Source organism: Aphelocoma coerulescens, chromosome 2 (genome assembly GCF_041296385.1).
Source record: "Aphelocoma coerulescens isolate FSJ_1873_10779 chromosome 2, UR_Acoe_1.0, whole genome shotgun sequence".
Classification (NCBI taxonomy): domain Eukaryota; kingdom Metazoa; phylum Chordata; class Aves; order Passeriformes; family Corvidae; genus Aphelocoma; species Aphelocoma coerulescens.
Window position 1 is genome coordinate 65,575,187 of NC_091015.1, and position 20,882 is coordinate 65,596,068.

The 20,882-nt window shown below is 40.0% G+C and overlaps 1 protein-coding gene across 10 annotated transcripts in view; it reads right to left on the minus strand.

Moving 5' to 3' along the window:
- The window catches only part of PDE1C (phosphodiesterase 1C), a 417,412-nt gene extending 400,049 nt beyond the window's left edge, over positions 1–17,363 (minus strand). For all 10 annotated transcript variants that reach the window (XM_069007856.1, XM_069007860.1, XM_069007858.1 and 7 more), the window contains exon 1: positions 17,023–17,363. In XM_069007856.1, coding sequence (XP_068863957.1) covers positions 17,023–17,107 — 85 coding nt within the window. In that variant the 5' untranslated portion in view covers positions 17,108–17,363. The remainder of the gene's footprint in view (positions 1–17,022) is intronic.
- Positions 17,364–20,882: the final 3,519 nt, after the last annotated feature.

The following is a 20,882-nucleotide window of genomic DNA, read 5'->3' on the forward strand; positions in this document are numbered from 1 at the left end:
TTGAGTACAACAGAGTGATAACATAATGAGAAGATAACTTCCAAGCTGAAGCCAGCTGGGGTCCATCCACTTCACAGCTAGCTTGAGTAAGTTGTGTATGCAACGTTTTAGACATTCACTAAGATATAATCCATGTCATGGTTTGACACTGGCCAAATGCCAGGCACCCACAAAAACTGCTCACTCACCCTCCCCTGCTGCAGCTGAGCAGGCGAGAGAAAAAATTTAAACAAAGGGTTCATGAGTTAAGGACAGGGAGAAAATACTCCAAGGGCAAAACAGCCTCATCTTAGAGATACAAAGTGAGTCTATTACTGACAAAAGCGAAGGATAATTAGGAGTAAAATAAGCCCTTAAAATACTTTTTTCTCCCTCCTTCCCAACGACAGCACAGGGAGACAGGGCATGGGGGTTTTGGTCAGTTTGTCACCCAAGGTTTTCTTCCACTGCTCCGAAAGAGGAGTCCTTCCCCTGCTACGCCATGGGGTCCCTTCCCACAGGAGACAGTTCTCTGTGAACTTCTCCAATGTGGTTCCACTCTCACAAGCAACAGTTCTCCTAAAAGTGCTGCAACATGGGTCCCTCCCATGGGGAACAGTCCTCCCAAAACTGTTGTGACATGGGTCACTCTTCCACGGGTGCAGTCCTCTAAGGACAGGCTGCTCCAGCTTGGAAGCAGGGGCCCCCTCTCTCCACGGGGTCTTCCACTGGATCACAGCCTCCTCCAGGCATCCACCCACTCTGGCATGAGCACCTCCCTCATGGGCTGTGGGTGGATCTCTGCATTCCCCATGGACCCCCGTGGGCTGCAGGGGGACAGCCTGCCTCACTATGGTCATCACCACATCCTGCAGAGGAATCTCAGCTCCAGCACCTGGAGCATCTCCTGCCCCTCCTTCTCCACTGACCTAGGTGTCTCCATGTTGTTTTCCCTCACATGTTCTCATCCCTTCTCTAGCTGGAATTCAAACGTCCCCCCACTTTGTTTTGATTTTCTTCTTAAATATGTTATCACAGAGGCATTACCATAATTTCTAATTGGCCCAGACTTGGCCAGTGGCATGTCCATCTTCAGAGCCATCAGGGATGGCCCCCTCCCACTTTGTTTCCTCTGCAAGGAGGATCCAGATTATAAAGCTTTGCTCCATCTGATGTTCTAAATGCTGATGCATAATAGCTGTGAATTTTAGAGGATATAAAACTGTTGAGGCAAGAAAAGTACTCAGAAAGGGTAAAGGTCAGAAAGTCTCAAATTACATAGTATAACTTTCAAAGTATTTCAGAATATATGCTATTGGATTTTGCACTCACCCCCTTTTGCTCTCAGACTCAGGCTCTGAATTGAAAAAGGAGTTTGAAAGCTTAAACATTTTAAGAAAATAAAATTATGTCACATTGACTAAGGCTTGCACCAACTCACAGTAAATTTTGGGCTAGCAATCCAGAAATCAGAGGTTAATCTCTGAGGAAACTTTAGTATTGCAGCAATGAGGATGTCCTCATCACGACCAAGTTGTGCAACTGATCTCTGGGTCAAACAGAAAAATAATAGAGGACAATGACCAAATTGGAATTACATTTTCATGGCTTTGAACATACCCGCTTTGTTTCGAAAAAGCACGCTGGAAAATAAAGCTTAAGAGAAACAATGTCAGAACTTGGCTGTCAAAAACAAAATCACAGTATTTATGACCTACACTTTTGTAAGCAAGGTAATATTTTTTCTTTCAAGAAGAAATTCAGCTGTATTTGTAATGCTAAAAATTACAGTCTGAAGTAGCTCTGTACACAATAGAGTAGTTGCTCCATGTTTGTCATCCCAGTTGCTAAATTTCCTTTAAGTGAGTCAACTAGCTAATGGCTTCCTCTCCAAATAACAGGAGGTCATTTCAATGAATCTAAATACTACTTCATCTGTAAGCACATGGAAGACAAGAGATGGCAAGCGTACATGTATTAGTTAGACTCATTTAGCAATTTCACAGGAGCAGGTCTAGACTGCCACCACCACTCTAAAATCATTTAAAGAATGTCAAGTGTCCTTGGTTTTCAGATGATGCCTTGATAAAAACAAAGGAAGATCAAAATGTACTTTCTTTTTATCATATCCTTTGCTCCCTAAATTATACTTTGTAATTAGAAGAATGATATTTAAACTGCACCCTTGGCAAAGTTAATAAAATATGTCAACTACTGCCCAAGGCAGCAACTACTGACCACAGAGTAGTCAAAATAAACAAGTATCATTCAACTGAATTCCTGCTTTCACCATTTGATGTTAGTGACCAAAAGAGGCAATCCTGTCCTTTCATCTTGCATTTATTTCCTTATCTGCACCAAGATGACACTGAAAGAAAAGCAAAGACACTGATTTTATCCAGGATCAATTCCTAGTTTTGGTGCTTTTCCCAGACACAGTACCATCTACAGTGCCTGAAGGTGATGAGAAAGCAGAAACATATTGAAGGGAAATGGCAAAATTACTTGTTTCAATGAATGAAACCAGTGGTTTGAAATACCTTGAACTGCTCAAAAAATTTTTGTCTGACTGACTCGCTTCTACCAGTAAAAAGGGACTAAAACAGCAATACACAGAGTAAGAACATCCACTATCACATTTCTAATTAATATTCCTATTACTACAACTGGTACACCAGAGGAATGAGAAAGACATTTAAAACTTATTTTTAATAGCACTATTGCTGATTGCTTTGAACCATCTGAAATCTCCCCTGTGGAAAGCTGGCTGGGGGTAGAATTAGAGGAAACTGAGAAGTTATATTTGCATCCTAACAGAAGTTTAAAAGTTATGGAAATTATAGGGTAAAATATAGTTGTTGCTCCCAGGATGGAAGGCAGCTGGCATGCTCAAAACCTATTCCATGATGATTCCCTATACACATGATCTGCAACGCGAAGCTCCTGCTAAGCAGGATGGAATGGAGGGTGGAGTGGAGACACCAAGGCCAGTCTCTGTTGAAATCCTTGCAGGGAAAGGAACTCAATGGTACTTTGTGGCTAATAAACCATGTAACACCTGTCAGCCAGGGGAGATGGGGGAAGATGTCCTGCTGCTGAGCCAACAGCTGTGGGGAAATCACTCTGGTTAGATGAACATGGTTCATTAAAGCCTAATTGTAATGTTAACAATCCCAAAGTTCCTCACCTCCAAGGTACAACTGCACCTCACTGGGCACATGCTCTATATTCTTTTTGACTGTATCTTTAAAAGCAAAGCAAGATAGTTTTACACCAATCAGTAACAAAAGTATGCATGACTAGAGTCACTCAAGCTCAACCTGAACACAAAGAAATAGTATAAAAGTAAGGCAAGAATGAGGGAAAAATACAAAAAATAGTATAAAAGTAGGTTGAGAATGAGGGGAAAGTTAGGGAAGACTCCATCATAACTGCTAGGATCAGTTGCCGGGCTGAACCTGTCTTCTCCCCTATAGGGTAAGAATCATACTCTATGCATGCTGAATACTTTTGTTGGGGATTAGAGCTTGTCTGTGTGTTGTTTTGAATATATTTTTGTAGTCAGATACTATCACTGACAATCCTCGAACCTTTAACCTGTCACAATTTTGTATTAATAAAGAGTGTTATTCCACAAACTGTTAGTGTGAGTCCTTCATGGGCACTAGCATTTGCCTGCAGTGAATAACAGATAAAGAGGAAGACCCACTGAGGAGTCTCCCGTATGCTATTGGTATATTTCTCTAAGTCAGTTAAACCACCCTCCAATCCAGCAGGACTGCTCACTGAAGGGTTCCCCTAACAGGATGCTGACAGACTGGTCAGGCACAAGGTTCTCAACTTCCCTGGGGCACTGACAGCCAAATTAAACACTAAGGGTCAAGTATATCTCCCCATTAAAGGTCAAGGAAACATTTCTTTTTCATGTGACATCCCCCTAATGTCCAATGAGGCAGTTAAGTTTGTAGATACTAAATACACATTTTTTATTGCTTTTCTGATGTTTTAACTATTTTCTTCAGATTATATTTCCATTCAAATACTGTATTACACTTCTTGTATTCTAGGTGGACATAAATCTTTGGCAGCCACTTCCTCAGAAAACTCCAACACAAAAGCCCTTGCTTAAAAAATCCCTTTACAATGAAGGGGCGGGGGGGGGGGGGGGGGGGGGAAGAAAAAGAAAGAAAAAAAGGTAAAAGAACAAGAAAAAAAACCTGTTTGTTTGGGTTTTTTTTACATTCTTGAGAAACAAAGTGAGGGCATACAAGCATGTGTGGTCATGGCAACAGAAAAAAATCAGTAAGTAACTTTCTGTTAAAGAAGGCTGGAACTTGCAGAGTTCTGGAAAATGAAACAAACTGTGGAATGTTTCAAAATAAAAATTAGATAGTAACTCTCCGTGAAACATCAGTGTCTCACTATCGTTATGATTAGAAGTGTTCAACCCACTTCTTTTGTCCACTTTGATCATTTTTCCCTTCTTCTCAAACAACTTATGTATTTGAAAACTGTTGCATGCATGTCCCTCATTTTATCTTTGACAGACTATTTAATTACTCATTCTACCTTCTTTTTTCTAAAAGCATTTTTTCTAGACCTCTAGATTACAAAAGCATATGAGGAGTGAGAGGAGCGTTTCTCCAGATACAGATATTGACAAGTGCGATACAGTTATCCAGGCTCCCTTTATAGACAATAGAAAGAAAATGTCACTTCTAGGGCATGATTCAGCTCAGCCTAAGATTGATGTCTAAAATAAGTCAGATGAACAACACCTTAAAAGAATCTATTTCTCTTCATTGATTATAAAGGAAGCCAACATGATTACCTCAGTCAATGATGCCTTAAATTAAGTGTAATCCTGCCCTGACTGGGTATTGTGTGCTGCTTGTACAGATCATGTTTGAGATTCTCTCCTTGCAAATAGTTGGGCTGTGTAGAAACTACCAGTAATACCACATGCAGTGGTAGCTACAGCATAGGAGCTTGACCTCACAAATGTCTAATCTGATGAGGAAAAGCTCTTCTTGGAAAGGTTCTCAAGCAGATTCATTGGAAAGTTACTGTGGAAATTTTTTTCTCCATTGGTAGAGCACAGTTTGACAATAAGCTCTTGTGGCCGTGACCCTTTGGATCTGAATTTTCTAATAGCAGCTAATTTCTCACAGGCACCTTTATCCCCTTGCTGAACATACACAAAAAAAAGGAAACAATGTGTGCTGCAGGGATGAAATAGGGTGATCCTTAAAAAAAGAAAATTAAAACAAAACTCACTGACCTGGGCACAGCTAAAAGAATGCTAGACCAGAAGTTCAGCTTCTGATATGGGTGAGGTTTGGAGTTTCCTGTTCGTCAAAGGAACTGGCTTTCAAAATAAAGGATCCCTTAACCATCACAGAGCAACAAACCTTAACCTCAAGTACCTGCCAGCTCTAATACAACATCAAATCAAATTATTCTCTAGCATGGGGAAAATGCATTAACTCCAGAGCAGTTTATTAATAGGTACTTAAATTGACAGTGATACAATTGCATCCTCACTTAGCCGAACAAACACTTCTGTTACCTGGAAATACAAGACTGATACAGGCATTACTCTACATCAGTAGTAAGATACTAAGATGCAAAAGTAGGTGGTGCTTTGGGAGGGCAAGTCTTAAGGGTCACAGAGACATAAGTTAAGTGCTTGTATTCACACATGACAGCAGAGCCTTGGCTGCCACTTCGTTACAGAAAGGTTCTGATAACTATCAACAACAGCATACCTCTTTATGATCTTAGTGCAGTGTCCTGGGTTGAAGTGTATTCTATTACCATCCTCATGAGCAGTGGAAATCAGGTGGGGCAGTGTTTCCTTGCCTCCGCCCCCCAGACTATCTTGCTGTTAATGGCCCATCATTGTCCTGCTGCATGACTCAGAGATAACTCCCTCTGGACTATCTTCTGTTAATGAGCCTAATCAACACTTGGCCTCATGACTCATTACCCTATTGTGAGATGCTCCACCCAGAGGGAGGAACCAAGCATCCCATCGTGGATATAATCTGGGACTCTGCGCACCAGAGACACTCTTCCCATTGGATTTCCAGAGGACAGGAGCCCCACAGCCACCACTGGACTTTCTGAGGAAGAGCAGACCCCTTCTACTACAGGATCACTGCTTCAGAGGACTGCTACCACCACCCTGCCTAACAGGGACTCAGGTTGTATCTTGACTCTGTCAGTGTTTTCTTTTACTTTCTTTTCCTTTTCTTTAATTTCCATTAAATTGTTATTCTGACTTGGTGCCTCCCACTGGTTTGTTTTCAAACTAGCACATGCCGCCAGGTGTAAACAAGTTGTTTCTGCAGAATTAAGAGAGCTAGAGCCTTTGTATCCATAGTAAAATTATCTTTGGCTACGTTGTCAGTGACAGGAACATTCAGAGGATAAAAAACCTAACCACAGTACTTTGCATTTACCTTTTACCCTCATTGCCCTGGATTGTTTTCAACTGCCCTGATTCTGCCCAATATGTGCCACAAAACGGAACACAAGAGGTCATGCAGTACTAGATTGATACCCTCAACAGCAGTTATAGCACAGATGTGCCCACCTTCTGTCCAGCAGCCCTGTTTCCACTGCATAAACCAATGTCATGATAAGTTTCAAGCCTGGAGAGGATCTACAGGAGTGCAGCCTGAAAATACATTTTCCAGCTGGGACACCTGAAGGGAACTGGTACACTGTGCGGTCCCACAATTACTCTCTTCCCTGGCCTAGAGGTTCATAAAGGAGAGGAGATATCACACTAGTGTGATGCCGAAGGGCAAAGCCAGGCTACGCTGATGGGTAGGATGGCTAACTGGGCTTGAACATGACCAGCAACTTTCCTTAGCATCAAAAGCAGTTAACAGTGTCCTGGGCTTCATTAAGTGTTGCCAGCAGGTCAGTGGAGGTGATACTTCCCTACTGCGCAGCATTGATCAGGTCACACTTGGAGTGCTGGGTCTAGTTCTGCACTTCCCAGTGCAGGAGAGAGATGCAGACACCAAAGAGAGTCCAGAAAAAGCCAACAAAGATAATTAAAGCACCTCATGGATAAGCAAAGTCAAAGAGATGAGACTGTTCAGCATGGAGAAGAGAAAGCTTAGGGGGATCTCTCAGTGTAGATATATCTGTAGGATGGGGGTGCAGAGAGGACAGAGATGGGCTCTTTCCAGTGGTGCCCAGTGACAGGACCAAAGGCAATTATGCACACACTGAAAAACGGGAGGTTCCCTCTGAACATAAAAAACACCTTTTTTTTCTTACTGTGACATTGTCCAAGTACTGGCACAAGTTGCTCAGGAGCTTTTGGAGCCTCCATCCTTGAAGATATTAAAAAGCCATCTGGACATGGTCTTAGGGAATCCTGGTATAGGTGAGTATGCTTGAGCAGGGGGATTGAACAGGATGGCCTCCAGAGGTCTTTTCCGTACTTACCCGCTCTGTGATTCTGTATGCTTTCACGTTTTGCCACAGCTACAAGATGCACTGAGCAGAGAGACCTCGCTGGGAGTTTGGAGGCTCTAAAAAAGACTATCAGCTCTTATGCTCTTCCTCTAAATTGTCTCTTCTATATATATGCGGTGAATAGGACATACTTTTGGGACACACATCATCTTTCATGCTCCCCCCATGCAAAGACTGCAATAATACCCAGCCTGGACTGATTTCTATGGCAGTTCATAAAGACAAGCATTTCAGGCTAGTTGATTTACTAAAAAAGAAACATGGCTAACCTGACAGAAAAATTTTCATTCCTTTAGTTAGATATAATTCTGTACTACAATGAACAGATTGTGTAAATGCTGAGCTACTATTTGTATTAACTATTGCTATTTTCCTGTAATAAAGTGAGCTTTGAACACACTTTCAGGTACCAGGAAGCATGGCTGAGATAGTTAACTATAAGTCAAATCCACATTTCTGGTAGCAGGCTCTGTCTACATTTTCTCTCTCTGGGTCTATTGCAAAAGCCAAAAAGAAAAGAATACCCACTGTCTCTGATTTCAATTGTTTGTATCAGACAAAGAGATGACTGGGAAAGGAAATAGGCACTTCTGAGTTTTCTTTCTCAAGAGATGAACTCACTATTTTCATACTTACATAATTTGCATATGATTTGCATCTTTTTTCCCAGCATCCTAGTTTAATTTTTATTCTGTATGCACCCCTGGGATCATCACTTTGTCCGCTCAGGTTTTCATCAGATATCTTCTTATATGCAGACAGGTCCTACTCTGCAGAACAGAAGCATGCTGCGAGCTCTGTCTCTCAGCTCCTAGGAGAGTTCACTTTAAAGGAACTTCAAAACATGCAGTCTCTGGAAGTTTTATTTACAAAATACTTGTGTTTACAAGGCAATAATCCCATTGTTTTCAATAGGGACTAATTATACACCATTTCCTTTGCCCTTCTATTTCATTCTGCAGTCCCAGGGGATCCAGATTTAGCCTCATGGCTGTGAGCAGGACTTCTCAGGAAGTTCCTCTGATGCCTGCTCTCCCTCCTTTCCTGGACAGGAAGGGGCCTCAGGCATTATCCAAGCCCAGAGGTGACCCAGAGCACACCTAGATAACACTTGAGGAAGCATCTGCCAGGAAGCCCACACCTTGTTCTGTGTTTCCCTTGGAGGAAACATGTCTATTTCTGAACACATAATTTTTCCCATTCCTTTTTTCCTACATATCACTCCTAATGTTTCCCCATGGCATTCAAAAAGCGAAGGGAACAAACGAATTAAACAAGGAAGGCAATTAAGTGTGAATGATGCCTTTACAAATCCTCTGTTTGGATCTTCTATAAATACCAGGTCTGAATTTTACCCTTGGGCATTTGTAATTCTCCTAAATTTTTGTACAATTGCTGCATAGTTTCTTTATCCTTCTGTTCCCATAAAGTCAAACAAATATACACATGCCATATAGGAGAACTGCAAGGGCCTTAGCTACCCACATACATGTGGAAGAAACAAGTAAAATTTGATTTTTGAATGCTTTGACTCCTAATAATGATTGACTCTCAATACTAAAAGAGAAAGGATATGCAACATGAATCCAGTGTCCTTATCCTCATCTTCAATGGCTATAAATCTACTTTAAGTCCTTGAATTAAGAACTGAGTTAAGTGGTACTGAGTGAGCAAGTTGTCTACCCTCTCCCCTTTCCCAATACACTTGGCAGGTTTCATCACTCTGCACAACAGTGAGGAGGAGTGGGGTGATTGGAAAGGGTACTAAATCAACAGACATAAAACATATCATCATGCAGAAGTAGCAGCAAGATACCAACCATGCACTGCCATTTAATGGAAAGAGATGATGTTTGCACCTAAGGAAAATCTTCAGGGGACTGATTGCAGCTGCTATGACAACAAGAGGGAGGATGTGACATAATGACCTAATGACTTTCATGTTGTTCCAGTGAACCACTCTACTCAGCAGCTGGGAAGCCAGTAGAGACTTCATTAAGTGCATCTGTTCAGTAATTACTGCAACCTTCCCTGCACCACGACTCTAACGTTCCATGCAGTCATAGCACAGAGCTGTTGGATGTAATCATAAGGGTTCGTTTCTCAGTCCTAAAAATTTCAAGCCTGTAGCTATTAGAAATTTGTCATTGAGTTTCAGCAGGTCTGTTAGACACAAGCTCTGTCACCTGGCAAGGAGAAATAAGGAGCAAAATCATATCAGCATAACCTTGATGAAGTCTTGCAAGCAAGCCATGGAAAACCTGAATGATTTGCCTGCCTTTGTATGTAGGGCAGTTCCTTTTCTAACATACAGCAACTTTAACTGGAAAAGACCAGGACAGATCCTTTGCTCATTTAAATCACTGCAGTTCTCCTGACTGCAATAGAATGATGAATATTTACTGCTGGTCAGGATTCTGCCTCTTGATTTGATTTGCACTAGTACACAAATAAGTGAATGTTATGTCAAAGGAGCCTTTTGCTTTCTTAATCATGCAAAGCTACAGAACTAGGAAAAATGAACTTGTATTTACACTACATCAAGACAATGGACCAATTACTAGAGCACAAGGGTTTAAAACAGAAAATTTGCAGCAAAAACAAAAAACCTTAAAGACAGTTTGACAGCTCCTAGACTTTGATCCTCAGCAGGAGGAGGAGGAGGCAGACCTCTGGCTTTTGACATGGGAGAAGGAACTGTCTTGAGAGAAGGTTCTCCCTGTCAGAGCCTGCCTGCTCAGTAACAGGCCTGGCTGCCTGGCTACCTGCCTGCAACTGAACTCAAAAGGCGCAGAAGAAGTCATGCCTCTATTTCTTTTGAAATGTAGGGATTCTAGAAAATCTGAATTTTGCAATTAATATCTTTGTATCAATTCAGAAGGCACTGGAAGCAGGAATAATTGGCCAAAGATCAGAAAGAAAAAATACCAGAGGCAATGTTATTTCTCACCACGGTAAAAATGGGCCCCTCCTTGTAGGGAGTAATCATCATTTGTCCTCCGTGAAAGAGGTCTGACTGCATTTCCTTTCCTTTCTTTCCAGCACAAAGAGAATAGGTGACCTCGTCTCCAGCCAGGTGTCTCCACCTTCTGCCCTATTTGCACCTTCTGTTTGAGGTTCTGCTGACTCACAAGCCCAGTTTTCATAGCCACTTCACATTAGTGAATCTAATTCCCAACACATTGAGGAATTCAGACCATTCAGTGACAAAGTCCTGCAGATAGATTCAGAGGTGACAAAGCACCAAAACCTGGACACATGTAATTTGCCAATCTTACCAAAAAAAAAAAAAAAAAAAAAAAAAAAAAAAACCACAAGTAAATAATTAAAGGAACACTTCCTTACAGTAATGATAGTGAGTTTATCCATTAACATCTCTTCTTACCCAGAACTGCCATGTATGGAGCTTAATTTCAGAGAATGGGGATGCCCATTCACTCAAATCAAAACATGCAGCAAAGGTTTTACTTTTAGCAGCTTCCCTGAAATATAAAATCAAGGGGAGGAAGGGAAATAGCACTTTTGATGTGACCCTGTCACAGGGCCCTGCAATCTTTTGGGAGCTGCTTCTGAGCCTGTTGTGTAACTCTGCCTGGTAACCTCTTGAAACAACTGACAGTTAAGGGAATAACCCCAAATGCCGTGTTTCTGGATGCCAAGATACAGGCAGCAGAGCACAGATGTGAACAGCAGGTAGCAGTGATAAGGCAGAACATCCACAGAGGCAAATGGGCAGAGGTCCAAAACACATTGCCAGACTTTTAGCCACACTACAGCAGACTGCAAGAACTATTACTATGTTACAGCAGTAACCTGTGGCAGTCTCTACTTAGGTTACAGCAATACACCCCAGCAAAATCAAAGATGTAAGTTTAGTATCAAGACCCTGTAGATGCCATAGTATCACCATAGAATCAAAAAAGCATAGGAGCTGGAATGGGCCTTAAAAATCATGTAGTCCCAAACTCCCCTGCCATGGGCAGGGACACCTGTCACTAGACCAGGCCACTCAAGGCCCTATCCAACCTGGCTTTGAACAATGCCAGGGTTGGGGCATCCACAACCTCCCTGGGCAACCTGTTTCAGTGTGTGACCATTCTCACCTTTTATAAAATCTGCTACAGTTTAAGTACCAACAGCCAGAATTAATATTACCCATCACTGTGGCAGTGACCATCCACCCCAGACAAAGGGCCAGCTGGCTAACTCACCCATAGGCATGCCAACCTATGCAGATGCCTTTCAGGTGTTTTTTCAGACAAAGCAGACAGAGACAAAACTGGTTAAAACTAAAATACCAATCTGAAGTGAAGGGACCGGGAAAATACTCATACAACTTTAGAGCTTTAGTCCACAACCTATTTGCTGCCAGCTTCAGGGATAGGGCTATGCTGGAAGTTAATTTTAATTCTTTATAGTCTTACAACTACATCAGAATTCCTTAAACTACATCAAAAAGCGCACATCCTATTGCAAGCTTAGTATTTGTATTATAATAATAAACCCAGATTTTCCCATTACAAGCTTTCAGACTACACTCTTTACACAGAAATCATCAGTGCTTCCTATCAGCTCTTACTGAGAAAAAATGCTCTCACTAAGGTTTATCAGGAGAAAAGAAAATTCTAAAACACCAATGGTTTTGGAGTTTCGTTGTTTTGTGAACCTTTTGATTTATGTCAACAAAAAAAATTACAGAGTTTAGGTACAATGACAAGGAGAGGCTACAGCCCACAAGACAAGTGGTGGCTAGGCATTCTCCCTTCACCTTTTTGGCCAAGGACATTGTTTGTGTGCAGGCAGAGATAACTCCCCCTCTCCCTGAAAGTGGACAGACCACACAGACAGATATTTCTCCCAGCCTTCCTTTGAAGTCTGAAAGCTATGACACATATGCAGAATAAGAGATTTGTCAGCACCTTCTAATTACACTATGATTTCATTCAAAATGACATTTTTATTATAAGCAACTGAGGGCAGAATTGAAGTATATCTCCATGAAAATGCAGTGTGTGTGCCTGCAGGTGTCTTCTGATACCTGCCTCATTTGTGGGTTTGCAAAGGTGTCCTTGACAAAAAGGTGCTTCTAAAGTTATCTGTCAGGGCTGTTCTACATGTGACATTGAAATGGATGTTGAAATGGGTTCCAAGTAGGGAACTGCAACATGAGAAAATTCCTGACACATTAAGAAAACTACATTTTTAAAGAATTATTTCAAAATAGGGCCAAAATCACCACAAAACAAAACTCAGGGCTTCCATAGTAACTGGAGGGAAAGCTTTTACATGCAAAATGTGTAACAGAGTGTTTTCATGAAGAAAGTTACCTACAAGATTAATAAAGAACTGCTGTGAGCCAGACTAAGTGTTTCAGAGTCACTTCGTTCCTCTCCAACACCTACGTTACAGAACTCTGTAACTCCTCACCACTTCATTCCATAAATCTATTTTTAAAAATTTATTTTATACATTGGATAGGACAAACAGTGTTGCCAGCTGTTTCTGGATATAAAAAGCAGAAAGTTGAAGTTTTACTGAAGTTAAGCTCTTAGTCATAGAAATTTAATAAATGCAGAAGGAAAACATCTTCTTGTTAATACTTGTGTTTATCGTTTTCCCAGGTTTAAAGACAGTGGACCAGCCCCTAGTAAGTCAATTACAACAGCAAGTAACACTTACTGGCATTCTGAGTTAATAGTCTTTCATTTGCACAGCAATGATGAGACAATCCACAGGGGAAAAAAAGGCCTTAACTTCATCTCTGCTATATTTTAGTGGAGGAAAAAGCCAAAGTCAAACAAGAGCTCAAATACAGTATCTTGTTTATATAAAACTTAATGTACTCTGAAATTTGGTGACATAAACCATTTCAAATAAAGATCTTGAAGTCTTCATCTGAGATAGATTGAACTTTCTAGAGCAAACTAAATTGTATGATTCCTGTTCTTGAATAGTCCCACTAAATGGCTCACACTGTGGGTCCAATATAGACCCTTTACATCAACTACCAGTGCAAGAAGACTGTAAAAGTGGAATACTCAAAATCTTTAGTGGGCCAGTGCACCTCAATCCTCCTCAGAGTCTCTGTCGAAACAGTTGTATCTAGAGGAAAAGGATTTGCAACTACCTTGTTTCTTCATACAGAAGAAAGCTATGTGGTGTTGTCATACATTTGCCCTTCTGGTATGGTACAACCCTCTCTTCTGCATGGATCTGTAAAGCCCTTGGGAAGTGTGGAGTTCCTACAGCCCTCGTGTCCCAACACCAATGTGGTAAGCAGCTAAGGTGAAATTTAGAGCAGTTGAGAAGCTGCTCTAGGTTGCTCTGCTCTGCAAGCAGATGGTGGCCAACTCCAGAGACACAAGGGTATCTAACTACAGGCCTTCAGTAAGCTTCTCTTCTTGCACCAAGCTTCTTCTTTGCCCTTATACTTTCATGATCGATGTTAGGCCCAGGTCTTTCATTAATTTTCATTAAAATTTTCATTAAGTCTCATTGTCAGTAATCAGTTTTCAAAACATTGTGAAGATCATAATTTCTTAGCAGTTAGTATAAATGTGAATCAATGCAAAATATTTTCTCTTCATAGTGCCATTTAGGTTGGAAAAGACCTTTAAGATCATTGAGACCAATTGCAAACTGCACAATGCCAAGCACACCAAAAGAAGCAGTGGAATGACCAAACATCCTTCTTTAGTGCTCTCAATCATGCAGTTGGAGGTGACGATAGTGAAGATGAATGTTACAGTTATTACCATGCTTCCCTTCTAATAGTACAGATATTTCATCATGGATCTAACCAAACTCCCAGTCTGTTGTTCCCACTCTGTCTAGAACAGAGTTGGACAACAATTTGAAAATGTTGCATGATAACTGGTATGATTCATTTTGCACCTAAAAGGAAGATATTTTCTCTCAAACTAATATTTCTTTGCTGTCGAGGGTATCAGCCTTCTCTCTCAGATAGTACTACAGTAGCAGATGCAGCAGCTCAACATTTCCCAAGAATTTCTTAAAAATCGTCAGAATACAAAAAACAGAATTCTCATCTGATGGGAAAAAAAGACATTTAAGCCCATACCTGACACACTAATGTCGCTGTGGGATTTCTTGGATAGATTTATCTTCTTCAGTATAATGATTAATAAATACATGAATCATTTAGGACTGTCCAACATACAGTGCTGGTAATACTACATAGCATGTTTACAAAGTTTTTACAGTTATGTGATTCAGTACAATGCACACTTGCCCAGATATAGAAATAAATGTTATATAATACCCAGATCATAGAATCAATACACTGTGTGCATCAAATACAGATGCACATCAAAGAAGATACCACAGGAGCTGCAATGCAACAACTGTCCTAAGAAGCAGAAAAAACCTGAGTCTTGCTTTAAGACAATTTAAAATTAAAGGACGCTCTAAAATGAGTTCTCCTCCTTTGTTTTAACCAATCCCTTTCCACCAATAAGGAGAAATGAAATACAAGTAGATATAAGTGAAAAAATAACAGTTTACTAACAAGCAAAACTCGGAGCCACTGGTGTGTTGTGGGTGGAGAGAAACAGTCTCCCAGAATCCACACAGAGTGGCCCAGTGAGGGACCAGCTCAAGCTTTGCACTGCCAATAAAGTTTGCCAAGTTCACTCTGAAACAGTTTTGATTGCAGAAATGCAGTTTTTCTGGGTGGCTACTGTTGCAAGCCAAGAACTCCTTCCCCCTCCCCCTGAAACAACTTCTGCCTTAAGCGACAGGCCACCACACAAAAGAGAACCCAAAAGGGAAGCCTCTGCCCACGCTATCTCAGCTTTAAGGCAAAAGCCAAGAAGTGAGGGAAGAGACAAAAAAACAAGCCAAAAGGTGAAAAAGCGGACTCTGCCTGTGTGCTCCAATCTTTTTAAGTGTACCACACCTGCCTGCCCTGTGATTCCAGTTCCAGACATGCCACTGAACCTTAAAGAGATAGTAACAATTTTTGGGCATGGATTGATATGAAATACAATAACATTTTTGATTACCCAAGACAACCTTCAGTTCTAAACCCTGAGTCATTTGATCCTAAAATTGGTCCAGTTGTCTTGTGAGCATGAGTAGCATAAAAACAGAAGAGCAACAAACTCATCAATCCTGTTGGTTTGTTCCTGAATAAAAATAAAAACTAAAAAAAAAAAAATTTAAAAATTAATTTAAAAAAAACACTAAAGAAAATGTTCATCCACCAGGCTGACACAAACTGATAAAAACCCACTACTAGTAATTATGGTGACAGGGGGTGCAAAAGAGAGCATATTGCAAGAACCTGTGGAGGGCTTTCCCATTAGAGAAAGAAATTTCAAAAGTAGCACTTGCCCGGCAGTTTTGCCTTTAAAGTGCTATATGAACATTCACAGATAGTTAAGATACCTTAACTATGTAAATATATTTTAATGAAACATATATTTCCATCTCCAATTTTTTTCAGCAAGCTTAATGTTTGCATAATGTTAATGATTGCAAAACAAATTCTCTGTGAATCAGAGGACTAAACAGGTATGTCCTTCTACACCAATAAAAGCTTGTGTCCCTCATTATTAGATGAGATTCTGGCCCAATTATGCTAGTATCATCTAGGAAAACCTTTCCTGATTTCACAATGGCAAGGAAGTGGAATCTCGGTCTTCTTAAAGGTATTCAACAAGATTTTGTATTGATTATTACAAGTAAGTTATCCATCTATTTTTACTTGGATTGAATCTAAAAATGCAAATGGGATGTAAGCTTGCTTTGCTTCTAAGTTCTATATGGATTTGTATAGGGGTACATATATATACACATACCCTAGTAAGATAAGCAATTGTAACAAAGCAGTCTACTCAGAGAATCCTCAAATTTTGTGTACCAAGTCTATTGGAAAAAGCCCTTTCACTTTCAGAAGCCTCACTTTTCCCTAAGACAGCAAACATAAACATGAAACAGCACTCTCCAAACAACTACAGCAATCCATCCTAAAATTCCTAATCTTTCCTCACATTTCTCATTGCCTCAGCAATTTACTTCTTGTGTTTGAGAGCTGTTACATATATCTTCGTGCAAAACAAGAAATTACAAAAGATTATAGAATTTGAAAACACTGGCTAAGTAAACAATATAATATTGCAAAGAAAGCCAAGGCTCCCAAGGATGACATTCTGGGCTCGTAGGAAGGAAATGCAGCTGGCAAGCTGGAAACCTGCAATCCTGGAGCCCAGGTTTTACTGAGGTAAGGTTCCAAAACAAAAGTACTGCAAACATCTTGGTGAACTTGTGCCAAAACCCAGCAAAAACATGTAGAGTGGCTGTGTATCAAAGGCAAGTTTCTTAGGCAGAAGAAAATACAGAAGATGGACTGCAAAACCAATGTAGGCAAAAATTGCAGGTCATCTGTACATTTTAGAGGCATCTATTGACAAAAAGCAGTTGACAACAGCTGTCTTTTACCTGTACTTACTGGAACTACTAAGAAAGACAGGAAAGAAAGAGAAGAAAGAAAATAAATGAAAGAAGACATTAAATCAGGCTTACCAATTGTAAAGCTATAGCCATCAATACTGAATGTAGCACTCCGGCATTTTTTAAATGCTTCCTTTCTGCTACGTGGGTCTGTCATGATCCTGCCAGCTTGTACTTTCAGCAGCTGCCCTTCTCTCCCTCGTGGAAACAGAGCACTCGAGCTCACCCTTAGCTGCCTGTGACAGCACACACACCAAACCTCACATCTTCTTACAGGGAGCCAGATCTGAGCGGCATGCACCCAAGAATTTTCTCCTCCCCACTCTTCTCAACTCTCATTGGTAAGTTACCTACCTGCCTGCTCAGAGTTTAACTGGTTAGAGGCTCCCCTATCAAAACCAGCAGTCAATTAGTGCAAGACTACCAAGTCAATAAGCCAGCTGTAGATGTCAAATCTCTGTGTAGGAGGTAGCATACAAAAAAAAAAAGGTAAAGAGTTAGATTTTGCTGTTATCTACCCACTGACGCTCCCTGTATTCCCTGCTATGCTGTAACCAGTTTCCGTGGCTCCTCTTACTCATGGGAATTTGACTTGCAGCAAATTGTGCTCAGATTTCAGCTCTTCAAATAGAAGCAGCCTGTTTTAATAATTCAAAATATAATGAATCAACCCAAATACAGTACACCATCAGTCATCTGCTACTTATGTAAACAGCAAGTCTCTAGAAACCCAACTGGGAGCAAAGAACTAGAGATTATCAGTAAAGAAGAACATGGGAAAACAACATGTAATTTAGCAGTAATGTTGATAAGTTGAGCAAAATTTTCACGTATGCGGACACACACAAAACCATCTTCCAAACTCTTCCTCCTCCATTTTATCACATGGTTTGCAAACTCATCTCTGTAGTTTTTTTACCTAGTAATGTTTGGAAATGTTGACTCAGAGCACGTGCAAGCAATCCACTGAAAAAGGCAGACAAATCCTAAGAACAGACAAAATTTAGAGTCAAGGCTGGCAAAGTTTTCACAGAAGGCCAGCAGCAAGCTGAAGTTTTATGAGTAGGCATCTAAGAAAACACTGTCAACATCTTAATGATTCCAGTACACATAAATCTGTGCAATTCTTTCTTCTCTTGTAACATATGTTAAAACTATAACTGTGCTATTGAAATGTTCAAATTTTTTATGTTCCCAAGAATAAACATAAATTCCACATAAATGCATCAAGTTTTGCATTGGTCTGGATAGAAACCCCTTGGAAACACTAAGTTTCAAGAAGACTACCACCAAAATAATAGCCAGGACACAGTTTACTAAAAGCTTGCTCAATGCACACCTAAAGGTTTACAAAATACCAGCAAATGTGGTCATGTTTAAAGTACAAACCTCCGCCCTACCTTGGTTTCTCAACAAAAGCTGAAGTCAGATAGAAATGCTGCACTTTTAAAATCCCCTCTCTTCAAAGGATGGAAGAGAATCACTACTGAACTCCAGCTGTTAATTTAAATTCCACTTAGTTCTACCATAGTGGAGAGCCTAAGCCAAACAGAGCTTTTTTTTTGTTAACTTTTTTTATTATTTATTTGGATGTTCAATAATATAAGACAAGTTCATTAAGAAAACAGCTTCTAGCAATGAGGGTTTGTTGGGCTTTTTTAATACGTCATTGTTTTGAAACAAAAACAACTACTTACATATAACATTTCCAACACCTGCACCTGCAATTATTTTTGACATCAAAAGTGTAGGTAATAGTTCCAGAATTTAAAAGAGTTGCTGCTCTTTATGGACACTTTATAGCTACTGCAGTGAAGATTGCTCATGCAGTTTACTGAAATCCATCATGGAGGTTCCTCTCCAAAACAATGTAGGAAAATAATCCAAGTATAAAATATTTCTAAGGAATTATTTTATCTGGCACTGGTCTTATAGATCATATAAGACAGCAAAAGCATAGAGAATGATTCATACTATATTTAGAAAGCAGAAAGTTAAATGTTACCTAAATGAAAGTGAAGGAACCCTAACAGTTTCAATATTTTGGAAATACCAGGTGTGGGGGTTTTTTTAATTTAATTATTTGCTGACACCATTTTTCTTCTTATACCATAGAACATTTATTCATAAAGAAAAATTGTGGGAAGATACCAGAAATGATTTGATGAAGTTTCAGTCAAGTTTCTAAGCTGGAGGAGAAATGTTCTTCCAAAAATAGGCAGGTGGAGACAGTCCTGCTTCCTCCTTGGCTTTGGACCATGTACTCACGCAGGAAGCAGGAGAACTATATTAGCATTTCTCTTCTCAGGAGAGTATCCAGACCACCAAGCTACTGCTGCGCTGCTCATTTCTGAGCTCCATCACTGGTGTTTCAGCCACTTTGTACAGATTGCCAGAGAGAAAATGACCTGGCCATTCAGTGGCTGAGCACTCTGGAGCTACCTTACAATACTTGTTCAAGGCCCAACTAATACTAATTCAAACAATTGGAGTAGTTTGATAAGCTCATTTAGGTCAAAGTGAATATTTACACCACAAAGAATAAAGACAATGACTCAGGAGGGTAAAGTGATCAAATAAGCTTAGAAGCCAGATTTTCTATACCGCTAGAGAGGGCCCTTAACTGGCTGGTTGCAGAGGGATTCAAATCTCCAGAGGTAATCACATTGGGGTGAAAAGATAAAGGTTTTGACCTGCAAGTTTTCCAATAAGAAAACAGTTTCTTCCCAACTCTAGTTAAAATTTAATCCAGCTGCTCAAAGAATTACCAAGTTGTATCAGAAACTTGATACCTGATCCTATCTGATTCTTTGCATTTTGCTGTTCAGGTCTTGGCTAGATTTCAAGTCTGCATTTACATCCTGCTATGTCAAACAATTCCTACGGATTCATTCAGCGTATAGTACATTTTTTTACCTTCCACTGCCAGGAAGTACCAATATAGATCACCAGACTAGTCTTGTGGCTGCAGTTCACTGCCATGTAGACCAATAGATGTGTCATTTGTAAACCACCTGGACATCCTTTGAGGTAGAAAACACAGTGTAAATTATTATTATTGCTGAAAAAGACCACAGTATATAAACTTTTGATTTGGCAGCCCATAAAACAGCAGTTACTTTGATATTTTGCCTTTACTTTCCTATGTGTAGAAGAGTTTGCATGTTTTCAGGAAGTCTATTTTAACCAAAGATCATCTCAAACCAAATACCCATCCAAATCTCCAAAATACATGCTGGAGAAAGTAGTGGAAAAACAACCACCTATAACAAATAGGAAACACGTCCTATTTCTAAGCAGTCCTTTTCTGCCCTTCAATATGAAAAGGCATACTATTTATGTGAAATTGCCTCAGCAAGACTAAAAGACTTTTAATTGCAGTTTACACTTTACAAATATAATCTAAAATAATCAGTTCCATGGAGAAATACTTCTTTGTATTAACTAAAGGCATAATTTTTTCTTTCAGTCTTGTATCCTCTGGCTCACAGAGTGTGAGAAATGGAAAATGAGAGCATTAAATAAAATTCTAGCTCCACAAATGTCAAGGAAAAAATTCCCACTCACTTCAACAGGGCTGAAACTCTATCCTCCTGTTTTTTCATACCTGTGCTCCTCTTTACTTAGTTCCTAACACAAGCAAATTTCACAGGAACAGTGATAAATTTAAGTCTCAGGTACCCATATGACTTTTATAGCCACTAAAGTTATCAGAACTAGGAAGTCTGAATTTTCATCTTTTCAGAAATGTGTCTGGTATCCTAAATCAATGGACAACTCAACTTTGAATACTAAGAAAAAACAAATACAGCCATCCTGGATAAGACCAAAGGTCCACTGAAAACAGTGCCCTATATCCAGCTCTGTATCATATCTCCATCAGTGCCCAGAAGTAAATGCTTAAAAAATTATAAAGATGTTAAAAATTATCA